Source organism: Myxocyprinus asiaticus, chromosome 50 (genome assembly GCF_019703515.2).
Source record: "Myxocyprinus asiaticus isolate MX2 ecotype Aquarium Trade chromosome 50, UBuf_Myxa_2, whole genome shotgun sequence".
Classification (NCBI taxonomy): Eukaryota; Metazoa; Chordata; class Actinopteri; order Cypriniformes; family Catostomidae; genus Myxocyprinus; species Myxocyprinus asiaticus.
Window position 1 is genome coordinate 15,768,798 of NC_059393.1, and position 16,685 is coordinate 15,785,482.

The 16,685-nt window shown below is 38.7% G+C and overlaps 1 protein-coding gene across 1 annotated transcript in view; it reads right to left on the reverse strand.

Moving 5' to 3' along the window:
• Window positions 1-16,685, reverse strand: part of LOC127439199 (yjeF N-terminal domain-containing 3) — a 44,929-nt gene that overhangs the window by 5,378 nt on the left and 22,866 nt on the right. The window contains exons 2-5 of the mRNA XM_051695345.1: window positions 12,428-12,536; window positions 3,496-3,606; window positions 366-479; window positions 91-241 (exon numbers count right to left, since the gene is read on the reverse strand). Of these exons, the coding sequence (XP_051551305.1) occupies window positions 91-241; window positions 366-479; window positions 3,496-3,606; window positions 12,428-12,536 (485 nt within the window). The remainder of the gene's footprint in view (window positions 1-90; window positions 242-365; window positions 480-3,495; window positions 3,607-12,427; window positions 12,537-16,685) is intronic.

Genomic DNA, 16,685 nt, shown 5'->3' on the forward strand with positions numbered 1-16,685 from the left:
TGTTATTGTACAGCCATTGTTACAGCACTCTAAACAGCCTCGGGCAGATTTTCTTTGAAACAGCAGAATGTTTGTTTAAAGAGCAAATACCTGAGGGCACGTCCACACTAACGATGGGTATTTTGACCTGTTTAAGAGTCACCAGCATCCCAGCATAGGGCTCCTTCTCCTCCTTGTGCTCAGTTTCTGGTCCCAGGATGGCATCAATCACCAGATTGTAGGCATCATTTAGCAGCTGGACCTGGTCAGGCGGTACTCGGTTAGGATTGGAAGATGTCCAGAAGAATGAACATCAAATTAAAATCTCTCTGCCAGTGTACCTAGCTTTGTTATGCCCAATTTTGATCCCTATGTTTAACACCTACCTCCGTCGGAAGATAGGAGAGAAATGGGATATCCATTTTCTCGCACTGAACGGTGAAGTCCTGGTGCAAACTCTGAGAGGACCGCTTGGGATAGAAAATTGTGGGCTCATATTCCTACATTTGAGAGAAAGGGAGAAAACACTTTGATCAAAAACACTTTGAGACCAGAGGATATTGAGTTTGCATAAAATGTATTTTATTATACCTCTTCTGTTGTAATGAATGCAAAATGAATAAGGCATCATAAGCAATGTGACAAAAAAAATCTAAATAAAATAAAAGAGCATGAAAGCAACAGAATGGACAACCAAGCATTGTTGGAAATGTATTTTGTGGCGGCCACACATGAATTAGATAGTTAATTTAAGTCTCCATAAAAGCTGTTGATTTAGGCAACATTTTGTCCCTGTGTGGATTAGTGGTCGGCCGATATATCGCAGAGGCCGATTAATCGGCCGATATTCTGACTATTTTAATTATCGGCATCGGTCGATACATTTTCCCGTTCGGCCGATTTGTTTCTTGATGGCACAGAGAATCACCTGCCTGCATGTGAAGCGACCAAGACATGTAAACGACCAGTCATGGTTCATTTTGTTGTTACATGCCTCATAATACAATAATAGACCGGTGTGCAACAGGGTCTCATTTAAACAGTCCACATATCAGAGCCGCAGCAGATGCGTTTGAGCTCATAATATTAAAGTGCTCACCTGTTTCATTCTCCCTCTCTCTCCTCAACAGTTCCCTGTAACTTTTAACTCTCTTGTCTAATGCTAAAAGGCAAATATCAATAAAACTAATACAGTATCATATACTGTCTGTAAATATGCACATATCTTGTTTAAACAGATGTAATAACCCAACCTCATACAACTTCAGCAGATCCAGCATCCTGTGGATAGCTCATACAGTATATCTTCCTCTAAAGCAACTATTCTAAAAGTCTCTCCTCAACAGTTACCTGTCACCTTTAACTTTCTTTTCTAATGTAAAAGGCAAATATAAATAAAACTTGTATTATATACCGTTTGCAAATATGCAGATATCTCGTTTTAAACAGATGTGATTCACGAACCTCTCGAAAATCCAGCGTTTTCTTCCCGTCAAGCTCTCATCTAATATCTTCCTCTAAAGCGCGTATTCCATCAGCCAGAATCAAAAACTTCAGGATCAGGATCTAAAGTTCCTCTGATTCACAAATCTTGATGGTCAGTCCATGTCAATCCAAGCAGGCGATCCAGGCCATTTAAAGTGTCAGGAAATTGTTGCTCGAGCTGGATCCGCACGAGTGCGTGAGTGCAACTTCAAGGCTGTGTCCAAAACCAGGAAAATGCTGCCTCCGGAGGCTGTATACGGAGGTAGGATGAAAACAAGGTGCTTTTCAAACTGTTCAGAGACAAGTTTCCTTAAAAGTTCCATTCACGCAAAACAGCTGTCAGTTAAGCCATTAACTGATTAGGCAGCAAGGTAGCAAGTCAGCTGCCTACGTTTATGATGCAGCCCAAGGTAAAAGCGCTTCACATGTGCTATAAGTAAATGTCTTATTACGTGGATATGCCATCCATGGTTGCTGGAATACTGTGTGTACTGTTATTTCCTTCTTCCTAATATATTAACAATGTCTTCATGTGCAAATAAATTACTAAAATTTGATGACTAAACAGAATTCTGAAGAAACTGCTATCTACCATTTAAAATACAATATAATTTTTTTAGTTTTGTGTGAAATTGTGTAAATATAGTGCTAAAAATATATATATATTTAGCACTAATAACTCTTATTTAGCACTATATTTATTCAATTTCACACAAAACTATATTATATATATATATATATATATATATATATATATATATATATATATATATATATATTAGCAATTTTATGTTTGTTATTTACTATATTAAATTGCTTGATATATTAATCGGCCACCCTGCTCTCTGGATATCGGCATCGGCCATTAAAAACCCCATATCGGTCGACCACTTGTGTGGATATGCAGGGAGATACTGAAGAATTTGAGTTCATAAATCACATATAATTACCTTCTAATTTAATTTCAGAAGGACATTAGATGTGATTAATATGTCCTAAAATTAACATTCAGGATATAGGAGAAAATCCCCACAATATGGATTACTTGGTAAGTTCATCACAATTCAGTAGTTAAACTTAATGTATTTGTTACATAACGTTGGTACGGACACAAAGAATTCATGCAGATGTACACTGGGAATGTATAAAACAGAAGCCATCATGTGATAATACTCTATTGTTCATGTCTTTCCTTTGGATCTGGGAGTGAGTGTTTTATTCATTCCAAGAATCCCATAATGGTAACTGGCCAGACTTAGACTGGCCAAGCCTCACTCCTTTAGACAGAAAAGGGATAACTTTAACAGATTATATTGATGTGCATTTAACGGCAGTATGCTAAGGCTCCATAAATCTAGCATTACAGAGAAGTATGGCGATGTTATAAAGCACCATTTTCTTTTTTCTTTTTTTATCCCCTTTTTCCCTCAATTTGGAATGCCCAATTCCCACTACTTAGTAGGTCCTTGTTGTGGCACGGTTACTCACCTCAATCCGGGTTGCCTCCGCTTCTGAGACAGTCAATCCGCGCATCTTATCACGTGGCTCGTTGTGCATGACACCGCAGTGACTCCAAGCATGTAGAGGCTCAAGCTACTCTCTGCGATCCACGCACAATTTACCACGCGCCCAATTGAGAGCGAGAACCACTAATCGCGACCACGAGGAGGTTACCCCATGTGACTCTACCCTCCCTAGCAACCGGGCCAATTTGGCTGGAATCACTCAGCACACCCTGGATTCAAACTTGTGATTCCAGGGGTGGTAGTCAGTATCAATACTCGCAGAACAATAAGAACCAATACTCTAAGAACCATTTTCTTAATAACCACATTTTTCTTAATGTTTTGTATCTAGTACAAGATACAATTTTGTACTTTTTTGACTATAGGATAGTGGAGAGAGACAGAAATGTTTAAGGAATGGGACTGGGACATGACATAGGCTGGATTAGAACCTGGGTCCCCTTGAACCAACAGCTCACGGGCATGTGCACTACCCACTATGCCCATGTACTTGCTCTGTACTTACAAATATGCGCAGGTGGCGTGCACACACCAGACCAATGGAGCCATTCTGGTCAGGACCACAAACAACCAGCAGGGTGGGCTGCTTTTTACTCAGAGAGCTCAAGGGAAACGCCTGGAGAGAGAGAGAGACAGAGAGAGTGAGAAATCTAATTTCGCTCCCAATGAGTAAGCCAAGCCATTCATACTTGTCAAAAGTTCTAACTGCATTAGGAAAGGTAATGCTCTTAACAATAACCCAGCAACAGTTACAACAATAGTAAATAGCCCATGGAGACAACACCACAGGATGTAACCTTTAAATAACACATTTTTGGTCTGGTTTCTAAACCGGGCCTGTGTTGTTCAGATTTTCCAATGGTGTTTCTCACTCACTCCACATTTACACTTCCCTTTTGAAAAGACCAGCACCAAACTAGTATAATCCAGCCTAGACCAGTATAAAAAACATGGTCTAACAGGTCTAAGATGGTCTTGTCAGTAGGGTTCTTTTAAAATCAGGTCCTTAAATTCAGATAATGGTGGAAATCTTTGCCATTAATGTGGGATGATGTTTGTTAAATGTCCATTTGATGTGTATCTTACATAAGGATCACATTATGAACAATCTAATAAAGTAAAAACACAGTTATGAATGGAAAGGAAATGTGCATGCTATATTCACATCCAATTAACCATCACTGAAATATGCACTATGCCACAACCAGCATTTCTTTCAAATCAGCCGTGAACAGGGGTGTAATTACAGACTTCCGAGAGAGAGAGAGGAAGCGAATACTAATGAAGCTAATGGCATATCATGGGAGTTGAAATTATCAGCTGACATGGATGTTATATTAGTGAGCTGATGAAGTTTAGATTACATTATTATCACTGGTTGTCTTAGTCACAGTGCTGGATTAACAATATTGTAACGCTGCTATCACATATCTAAGCGTGGAAAATTTACGTATGTTTCCAGCTGTTGCAGTATTGGGGGAAATCTGTGTAGGAGATTTTCCCATTGTCTAGAAACTAGAACACTTCTGTTGTAATCATCTAAGGGTCAACATTGCAAGCTAGCATCACAATACTACGCAACAATACTAGAACACTCCTGTTGTAATCAGCTAAGCTGTCTACATTGCAAGCTAGCAACGCAATACTACACAACAAAACTAGAACACTCCTGTTATAATCAGCTAAGCTTTCTAAATTGAAAGCTAGCAACACAAAACTATGAGACAAAACTAGAACACTCCTGTTATAATCAACTAAGCTGTCTATATTGCAAGCTAGCGATGCAACACTACGAGACAAAACTAGAATGCTCCTGTTATAATCAGCTAAGCTTTCTACATTGCAAGCTAGCAAAGCAATACTATGCAATAAAACTAGAACACTCCTGTTGTAATCAGCTAAGGGTCAACATTGCAAGCTAGCAACACAACACTATGAAACAAAACTAGAACACTCCTGTTACAATCAACTAAGCTTTTTTACATTGCAAGCTAGCAACGCAATACTCAGAGTTACTTTTTGAAAGTAACTTGTAGAGTAGCTAATTGACTTTCAATTATGAGACATTTATAGCTTAGCAAGCTGATAATGGGAGCACTTTTGTTTTGTTGCATTGCTCACTCACAGTATAGACACTGTGTACAGAGAAGCGCAAGTGTAAGTTTCCAAAATAATTTGTAAGAAGTTTCAACCTTGAGGTAAGTGCAATTACTTTACATGAAGCAGTCATGTGAGTATGTGTGCATATGAAATATTATTGTATTTGCTCTTGTTTCTCTCTGTGTCTGTTTCCTTACTGGAAAATGACATGGAATAGACTACTGTGTTCTTGGAAGCAGTAGCCAGTGGATGTATTGTTCAATTCTTTTACAGGTCTACAGCAGCTGGGCTGAAATCTTCTGTGGTGTCAGCTCCTGCCAGGACTCTGGAGACTACAGCTCTGATCTTCCCCTGTTCGGAGCCTCTGAACCCACAGATTTCGCTTCCATGCTTCCAGCAAATGAGCTCTCTGGAGAGGACTCTGGCTAATTACTCTTGCAGTTTTTGCCTTCTACCCTCAACCTTACACACACATACACACTCTTACTTTATGTATCTAAAAGACAGTGTTCCCACACTTTTTACCAATCGATTACCAGGAGTTTTCCATGACCTTTCCAGTGAGTTATTATTACTGGATAATGTTTTTATTTTTATTTTTATTTATTCGTTAATGAATCACTTTGACTGAAAACTGTTCAACCAATTAATTGAAAAGAACCGACTCAAAGTATGATTATTTCACAAATCACAACACTTTGGCTCGTGAAGTATTACTTTTTTATTTTGGTCACATTTTTCATCTAATCTCTTTTTTCATGTAGTCATGTTGAGATATACAGTATATGTCAAATAAAATGGGAACACAGACAGTGTAATGTACTGTGGTTAGGATATTTTATTAAGTCAGTCTGCATTCCTTACTCATCTTAGATGACGTAACTGAAGCACTTATCCCCCCGATGTAGACAGACTGATGTTGATTTTGGCATCCGAACTGGGGCAGATAGTTTGGTTGTGAAATCACATAGTGGTAAAATCGTACAACTGATATCCCCCTCCAAACAACTGTGCTAATATAATGCCGGTCTCAGAGCTACTGAGTGACGTGTTTTCTTTAGATGCAATTTATCTCACTGAGGTTGTATCACAGGAAGTTTTGTTGATGCTAACCATGGCAGCTGCTTTACCGCGAGCCTTCAAGGGGCGTAAGGTTCAATTTGTAAAACTCTTCTAGCAGTGTTAGAAAATGTACACAGGCCAAATCAGGAAACAATTTCAGGCTTAAACCGACTCTCAGGTAGGTCAAGAGGAGGCCCGTGCTGCCTGTCAGCCTGACTGAATCCAGATGGGGTGGTTGCGGCTGTGTGACCGCAGTAGTCTGGTTTGGGTATGGCCTGTCTCTGTCAGAACCCTCAGGCCGCCCTGATACCAGAGTGACAAGACTAGAGACTTTCGACACCTTCAGTGATAGTACATTGGATTTGTCAGAGGGGGCTTATTTTTTACTTAATTTTTTAGTTTTGGTTTTCATTTTAGAAGACAGTAGAGGCAGTCAGGAAAGTAAAGAAATGACCTAGGTCAGATTCGAACCAAGGTTCCCATGAGCCAACAGCTCTAATATACACTGGCGGCCAAAAGTTTGGAATAATGTACAGATTTTGCTGTTTCGGATGGAAATTGGTACTTTAATTCACCAAATTGGCATTCAACTGATCGCAAAGTATAGTCAGGACATTACTGATGTAAAAAACAGCACCATCACTATTTGAAAAAAGTTTATTTTTTTTATCAAATCTAGACAGGCCCCATTTCCAGCAGCCATCATTTCAACACCTTATCCTTGAGTAATCATGCTAAATTGATCATTTGGTACTAGAAAATCACTTGCCATTATATCAAACACAGCTGAAAGCTATTTGGTTCGTTAAATGAAGCTTAACATTGTCTTTGTGTTGTCACAGTATGCAATAGACTGGCATGTCTGAAGGTCACTATTAGGTCAAAAACGGCAAAAAAGAAACAGCTTTCTCTAGAAACTCGTCATGTCTATCATTTTTTTGAGGAATGAAGGCTATACAATGCTTGAAATTGCCAAAAAACTGAAGATTTCATACAAAGGTGTATACTACAGTCTTCAAAGACAAAGGACATCTGGCTCTAACAAGGACAGAAAGAAATGTGGAAGGCCAGATGTACAACTAAACAAGAGGAAAAGTACATCAGAGTCTCTAGTTTGAGAAATAGATGCCTCACATGTCCTCATCTGACAGCTTCATTGAATTCTACCCGCTCAACACCAGTTTCATGTACAACAGTAAAGAGAAGACTCAGGGGTGCAGACCTTATGGGAAGAATTGCAAAGAAAAAGCCACTTTTGAAACAGAAAAACAAAAAGAAAAGGTTAGAGTGGGCAAAGAAACACAGACATTGGACAACAGATAATTGGAAAAGAGTGTTATGGATCTTAACCCCATTGAGCTTTTGTGGGATCAGCTAGACTGTAAGGTGCGTGAGAAGTGCCTGACAGGACAGCCACATCTATGGCAAGTGCTACAGGAAGTGTGGGGTGAAATGTCACCTGAGTATCTGGACAAACTGACAGCTGGAATGCCAAGAACTGCAAAGCTGTCATTGCTGCACATGGAGGATTTTTTTATGAGAAGTAGTTTAAATTCTGATTTTGTTCGTCAAATTGTAATAGTAATTTTTCACGTTATTAATGTCCTGACTATATATTGTGATCAGTTGACCACTTTGGTGAATAAAAGTACCAATTTATTTCCATAAGAGCAAAATCTGTACATTATTCTAAACGTTTGGACGCCAGTGTATATATTCATCTATTGTTTTTACTAATATAAAAAGTCACATACTTGTATATTTATGCAACATATATTTCAAAATACAACAAAAATGGCAGTAATCAAGAAACATATATTTTCCCAAATACTAGAGGAATTTGAATATGTTCATATATGTCCCAATATATTAACTATAATTGTGTATATATATATATATATATATATATATATATATATATATATATATATTCATATAATGGCCATATATCAGATTTCCAAATGGGATTGAAGGAAAGTATTTAATTATAACATAAATAATATTAATGATGCAGCTAAATATCTAGTATAAAATTAGTTTAAAGGAACATTTTTGGTTTGTGTTGATGAAGAGCTCCTTGAGTCTTACTGATGGGGCTGTAGGGGTACAAGAAAAAAGGTTGGGAAGCACTGCTCTACAGAAACAGCGAGATCAAAGGTTTCCCACTGTTTTCATCAGCACTTGCAGCAGGGCCTCAGCTCTTAAGAGGATTGGTTGAAGTTCAGCAAATGCCGACAGACACTGAGAGTGGTAAATTCCAAGCAATGTGTAAATGCTTGCATGTGGTAAATACAGGACTAAAATTCAGAAATAGGATTTAGATGTGTTAAATGGCACTTTGCACATGTTCATTGGTTTTTAACTTTTGCAATGAACTGTTGTTGTTTTTCTCTGCTGTTCATGCATTTGCAGGGGAAAACAATGCTAAACGCAATTCATAAAATGCAACAAACCATAAATGAACATAGTTGGGTGGCATTCACATTGAATGCATTTTTGCATCCGTCTGCGCTTTTTTCAGTTGTAAACAATTAATTATTTTTTTGATGTTAACATGCTCTAGACGGATGCTTTTGATCGTTACACTGTGTCTTGCAGCTTTTTAAGAGTCTTGTACAATAGCACAGCATTTTTTAGACACTGTGTTAAGTTAGAAAGAACATCAACTTTTAAAAATGCATCTTGTAACACCTGCGATCTTTTTTCAGAGCAAGAACGCATTATTCTTAGACATAGTTATCTGTTGTTGTTCACGTCAAAGGCTGTGAACCCAGTATTTTTGCGGAAAATTAATCTGTCACCTGGTTGAAGCGAGCCAAATTAGCTAGATGCCATAATGGACAGGTTGTATGACACGCCGTCAAAACCATGAACAAAACTATACTAGGTACTGTAAAAGAAAATACGATCAGGCTAGGGCTTGGTATCCAACCACCTCACAATTAGATATAGTGCTGTGAAAAAGTATTTCAACTGTTTTTGTGTACATCTTATACTACATTTTCAAAAATTCAAACAAAATCTAACATAAATCAAAGGCATTCTGAGTAAACAAAAAATACAGTTTTTAAATGATAATGTTATTTATTGAAGCAAAAAAGTTATCCAATACCAACTGGGCCTGTGTGAAAAAGTATTTGCCACCCTTAGTTACTAAATCCCCAAATCTATGAAACTGCATTCATAATGGGGTTCGGATGGACTAGACACACCCAGGCCTGATTACTGCCACCCCTGTTCAATCAAATCAACACCAAAATAGAACTTTTTCAGCAACATGAATTTGGCTAAAAGGTCCAAGGTCGAAAGAAATTCCAGAAATCATGAGGAAAAAGGTGACTGAAATACATCAGTCTGGGAAGGTTTACAAAGCTATTTTAAAGGCTCTGGGTCTTAAAGAACCACAGTGAGAGCCAATTATCTCCAAATGGAGAAACCTTGGCACAGTAGTGAACCTTCCCAGAAGTGGCCGACCTTCCAAAATTCCTCCAAGAGCACAGCGACGACTCATCCAGGAAGTCACAAAAAAGCCAAGGATAACATCCAAGGAACTGCAGGCCTTTCTCACATCAATAAAGGTTGTGTTTAACTATGGTCAAGCATGGTGGTGGTAGTGTGATAGTGTGGGGATGCTTTGCTGCTTCAGGGTCAGGGCGACTTGCAATAATTGAAGGAAATGTGAATTCTGCTCTCTACCAGAAAATCCTAAAAAAGAACATCTGTTCATCAGTCCGTGAGCTGAAGCTTAAGCGCAACTGGATTATGCAGCAAGACAATGATCCAAAGTATAAGTAAGAACCACCTCTGAATGGCTCAAAAGAAGTAAAATTAAAGTTTTAGAGTGGTCTAGTCAAAGTCCTGACATGAACTTGATTGAGATGCTGTGGCAGGACTTTAAATGGGCAGTTAATGCTCGAAAACCCTCCAATGTGACTGAACTAAAGCAGTTCTGCTAAGAAGAGTGGGCCAAAATTCCACCACAGCATTGTGAAAGACTGATCTCCAGTTATCGGAGTGCTTGGATGCAGTTGTTGCTGCTAAAGGTGGCACAACCAGCTATTAAATTTAAGGGGGCAGTAAGTTTTTTTACATGGGTGACATAGGTGTTGAATAACTTTTTTGCTTCAATAATATACAGTGCATCCGGAAAGTATTCACAGCGCTTCACTTTTTCCACATTTTGTTATGTTACATCCTTATTCCAAAATGGATTAAATTCATTATTTTCCTCAAAATTCTACAAACAATACCCCATAATGACAACGTAAAAGAAGTTTGTTTGAAATCTTTGCAAATTTATTAAAAATAAAAAGCGAAAAAAATCACATGTACATAAGTATTCACAGCCTTTGCCATGACACTCAAAATTGAGCTCAGGTGCATCCTGTTTCCACTGATCATCCTTGAGATGTTTCTACAACTTGATTGGAGTCCACCTGTGGTAAATTCAGTTGATTGGACATGATTTGGAAAGGCACACACCTGTCTATATAAGGTCCCACAGTTAACAGTGCATGTCAGAGCACAAACCAAGCCATGAAGTCCAAGGAATTGTCTGTAGACCTCTGAGACAGGATTGTATCGAGGCACAGATCTGGGGAAGGGTACAGAAAAAATTCTGCAGCATTGAAGGTCCCAATGAGCACAGTGGCCTCCATCATCCATAAATGGAAGAAGTTTGGAACCACCAGGACTCTTCCTAGAGCTAGCCGCCCGGCCAAACTGAGCAATCGGGGGAGAAGGGCCTTAGTCAGGAAGGTGACCAAGAACCTGATGGTCACTCTGACAGAGCTCCAGCGTTTCTCTGTGGAGAGAGGAGAAACTTCCAGAAGAACAACCATCTCTGCAGCACTCCACCAATCAGGCCTGTATGGTAGAGTGGCCAGATGGAAGCCACTCCTCAGTAAAAGGCACATAACAGCCCGCCTGGGGGACTCTCAGACCATGAGAAAAAAAATTCTCTGGTCTGATGAAACAAAGATTGAACTCTTTGGCCTGAATGGCAAGCGTCATGTCTGGAGCAGGCACCGCTCATCACCTGGTCAATACCATCCCTACAGTGAAGTATGGTGGTGGCAGCATCATGCTGTGGGGATGTTTATCAGCGGCAGGTACTGGGAGACTAGTCAGGCTCGAGGGAAAGATGAATGCAGCAATGAACAGAGACATCCTTGATGAAAACCTGCTCCAGAGCGCTCTGGACCTCAGACTGGGGCGAAGGTTCATCTTCCAACAGGACAACGACCCTAAGCACACAGCCAAGATAACAAAGGAGTGGCTCTGGGACAACTCTGTGAATGTCCTTGAGTGGCCCAGCCAGAGCCCAGACTTGAACCCGACTGAACATCTCTGGAGAGATCTGAAAATGGCTGTGCACCGACGCTCCCTATCCAACCTGATGGAACTTGAGAGGTCCTGCAAAGAAGAATGGGAGAAACTGCCCAAAAATAGGTGTGCCAAGCTTGTAGCATCATACTCAAAAAGACTTGAGGCTGTAATTGGTGCCAAAGGTGCTTCAACAAAGTATTGAGCAAAGGCTGTGAATACTTATGTACATGTGATTTTTTTCGTTTTTTATTTTTAATACATTTGCAAAGATTTCAAACAAACTTCTTTCACGTTGTCATTATGGGGTATTGTTTGTAGAATTTTGAGGAAACTAATTAATTTAATCCATAAGGCTGTAACATAACAAAATGTGGAAAAAGTGAAGCGCTGTGAATACTTTCCGGATGCACTGTATATATATATATATATATATTTGAAAACTGTATTTTGTGTTTACTCAGAATGCCTTTGTTTTATATTATATATCTTTTGAAGATCTAAAATAATTTAGCATGAAAAATATAAAAGAAATCAGGAAGGGGCAAATACTTTTTCACAGCACCGTACATGTTGCGATACACGTCACGATTCAATATATCATGATACATCAGGTTATCATTATTGGATTGCGAAAGAAACCAATATAAAATATAGATACAATATCATGTGAAACATTATCATGATGTATTGATATATACAGTAATTGTATCGGCACAGTCCTAATCTAGACTACATTAAATAATGGGTTCAATTGCAATGAGGGTGATTTGAGATGACCATGTATTTTTGGCCAAAATTGTTTTTACTTTTTATGATCATGATCATTGCAAAACAATTTTGCAATTATGTTGGGTTGTCACTTGATGTCTAATTTAAAATCTGGGTCCTGAAGCAAAACCAGTTGAGATCCACTGTGCATTTCACTGCATGTGTAGGTGTGGACAAACCTTTGTGATGGCAATAGCACACGCATGGCCCCATATTTCAATCAACTGCTGCTGTCCAAAGCGATAGTCCCGCAGGAGTTCCGTCTCAATGGTCGACACCTCTGTTTTACTACAATGGAAAGAGAAAAATAGACAAATTGCATTGACACAGAATTCATAATACACGTGGTTTAAGCTCATCAATGGGCATGCTTTATGCTTCAACATCAATGCAAACAAGTGTCAAGTTGGAAGCTGGGTGGTTTTCATTACATGGAAACTAAGGAGTGCATTGCACCACCTGATATTTACATGCATGTATTCTGAGCACATTGTATTGGAGATGCCAACCATTCCAGACATGGTGTCCCTGTGTGTAATGCCTGTTTAGCCACCATTCAGGGCTTATGCGACTTTGAGTTTAATGTTGGCAACTGGTAACACAACAAGACCATAAAATCCAGGTCATTACTTCACTGCTAAAACATGGAAAGCCTTTTAAATTAAGACCTACAGCAGGTACATGTTTGTGCACTCAAAGAGCATTGGTCGTTACATCAGAGCCCTCTGCTGGAAGAACACAGAACTGCGGTCAGGACAATACTGTGGTGTCCATGACAGCCTCAGTCACCATTCACTTTGCATCTATTTTGAATGGTGAATGAAATTGTTAATCTGCCTAGCATCACTTTTTGGGTTCCACGGAAGAACGTAGGTCGTACAGGTCTGGAGCAACAGCAATTTCAATTTTGATGAAATGTTCCTATAACTATTTGAAATATTGGCTGAGCATCACTAAGGATTTAGTTGCTGTACATGCTATTAATGGCTCTTATTTTATTTTTTTCTCTGAGCTTAATTCTATTTTTAGATACCTTGGCTTGCAGATCTTTCCCAACTTGTTATTTCATCCCAGAAGCATTTTTTTCACATTGTGTTTCCAGGACAACAGATTCATTGTAATGTGTAATGTTGTCTCTTATTGCTTTAGGCATTTCAGAGAGAACAGAGGAAGAGCTATTTATAAAAACTGATTATCTGCCGTGGACTGATGAGCATCAAGGGTTTTAGAGATACTTTTGTAGCCTTTTCCAGCTTTATTCAACATCTTAAACATGCAACTGGTGAGGCTGTTCTGTTGGCAGGTTTTAGACTGGTTTTGGGCACTTTTCTATGGCATTATACTGCATTTTTCATTTTACGATCTTTTCCTCTCAAATCTTTTTCACTCTCGCTTCAGAACAAAAAAAGTCACAGAGATAATGAGCCTGTTGTCTGCTCAGATGAAGTATGTGCTCGACTGTCAGACAGGCATTATTTCCAAAGCAATTTCTGTGAAAAAAAAGAACATTAAAAAGGAGAGAGATACAATACATTTTAACATTTTTTTTCTCAACCCTGTTATTGTTTTTAAGCAATGTCTCTTAAGAGAGTTAAATATTGCATTTACACAACAGTTCTATAAAAGTGTTTTTTCAACTTCGGGCACTTTTAGCACAGTGGACTTCTCATTCTGAACTGTTTTCACACTCTCACTATTTTATACTAGTACTACAGTGTATGTACATGCATCACAGGACATTTGTCGGTTTTTATTTTTTCTGAAAGTCATGAAAATTTCCACCAGTTTCATTTCCAGCACATCTCAAATTCTGTTTTGTGTTCTTTGCTGGAAATGATGCTGATGGAAATTAAATTTTTAATGTTTTTTAAATAAAATGTCCAACTCCTTTTTCTTGCTGCAGCTAATTCCATAGCTAACATTTTATGGATCCTTCCTAAGAACACACAATTACATCATATTTTCACACTTTTTTCCCCATAATTTGATGGCCAAATCAAAATATTCTGCACACAAGTGATATTTACCTTAAATTTTATTTGTTTTATTCAAACATTACTCTCATATTTTATCTCAAGCATGCTCTTCACTGACACTTTTGTCGACAAGTACCAAGTAACAAGTACACTAACTTCTATAAGAAAAAAAAAACGTTATTAGAGGTAAAATTGTTTGGTGTGGTGGAAATGATGCCACAGATGAGCGACAGTCGCAATTTTCGAAAAATAAAATAAAAATTATAGAAATCATTTTCATGCAGTACATATTGAAAAGTTTCATGTTTATTTCATTTTTGGTTTAGATTGTCATAGTTTTAAACATGTAATAATTAGTATTTTTAGAATAGATTTTCATAGTTTTCACTGAAAGTCGGTGTCTGGATCAAGGCTAAAACAAAATCAGTAAATAAAAGACGAAGACCTGGTAAAAAGTTTTCATGTCAGTTTTAATGTGACCTTTATATCAAATAAAAAGTAAAAAGTTTAAATCTATCCTTGGGATGTGAAATTGCCAAAGTTGAAGATACAACCATAAACAAGATGTTATTATTGGGTAATGTACATTTTAGACAAACTATGATTTCGGTCACCATTTACTGTCATTGCATCTGTTTTCCATATAATGAAAGTGAATGGTGACTAAGGCTGTCAGTCCCTAATATTCAACCTAATACCTCCTTTTGTGATCCACAGAAGAAAAAATAAAAGTCCTAGGGCCATAACCACAATATACATTGAGGGGGACAAGTCAAAGTCCCCCCCAGTAATCAGATATGGCCAGATTGCCTGTTCTGCTGTAGTCCATTATGCACCACTGTTTAATTGTCATTAAGTTGTTGCAGGAATGACATAATGGTTTAAAAATGTTACATTTTTAGCATGCACAGTAGTCTAATGCCGCTCGTCAATGTCATTTGAGATAGCAATCAAATCGATGAAGGCAGGACTCAAATTTAAGAAGCTGAGCGGGAACCTCATGGATTATTCCAGCAGCACACACGCATCAGTGTCAGCAGTTTAGGTTAACGCCGGGTTCACACATCCTCCGTGAGTGGGGCGTGAGCGGCACGTTTTCAGCGCCCATATTATCAGATGACACCGATTTACACAGCAAGCATGAGTTACGAGGTGACACGTCCCAGATGCGGCAGAGCGGATACTTTAGGCATTGAGCCTATTTTTGCAGTGCTGAGTGCAGTACAACACTAAAATATTCAGGTAATTATTGAAAAGACACAAAAGCAAATCAAAATTATTCAAACCGAACCTATAGTACACTACAGTTTATATATCTATATTCAAGTAAACTGAATAAAATAACTTAAAGGTGCTATGTGTAAGATTGACAACAAGCGTTTGAAATGGGTACTGCAGTCCAAATTCAAAATATTGGAGAGTTGTCTGCCCCGCCCCAGACCTGAAGCTCATGCGGGTTGCCAGAATTAGCCAACTCAGCATCCGTTTTAAAGGAGTTCTGGGCATTAAGCTGTCTCTATCTTCCAAAGGCATCTCCAATATTTATCCTTGTTTTACTACGCCTCTGGTCATGGTGGTTTTTAGATGGATGGCGAGGCTTTTTAGGTCGGGTGGAATCTGTAATCTCTGATCATGTTCGTTTGATGGCTTCCATGGCTGCAGCACGCAGTGTTGTTTGCCTGCAAACTTGTTCAAATCTGGCAACCCAGCGGTGTCGAAATACTATTGGTGAGTGAGCAGTGGGCGGGATCACACAGGCCAAAACATAAACAGAAATTCTGGCCCGGAATGGAAACTTCAAAGTAGAATATACTGGCTGTAGCATTGTTATCGGAGAAGCCAGTATATCAACTTAGCATGTTTCCTAATTCTCTAATGACATATTATGGTCATTTTATGATTTAGTACAATAAAAATACTTAATAAAGGAAAGAATTAATAAACTGCCGGACTTTCTGCCATTCTGTGTATATAGGTGAACACAACATTAACCAGTCACAACCAAGTGTGCTGATAAAGATGAAGTGCACGTGACTGCACGCTGTTGTCCTTGAAGCAGCAATAACCTCAGCTTATTACGACCTTCTTAAAGAAAAAAATTGCCGTTGGACCCCATAGATAACTTTATATCCTGCGCAGAGGTGCTGCCAGTGTGAACATCCAACACGACCGGCCCACTCACGCGCTGCTCACGCCTCGCTCACGGAGGATGTGTGAACCCGCTGTTGTGTCATGTAAGATGTAAGTATCTAACTAAACATGCGATATTTGCCCACTATTTTATGATTGAAATGTTGTACAGACCAACAGTCATTTCCAATGGGGCAAACTATTGACCATTTGGTGAAATTTGCTGTTTTGAATAAAAAATATGTCATGTACACTGATATACAGTATATATAGTACTGGATCACTAATGCAACATTAAACTGCCAGCAGGAGGTGAAGCCACCGGAAGTGT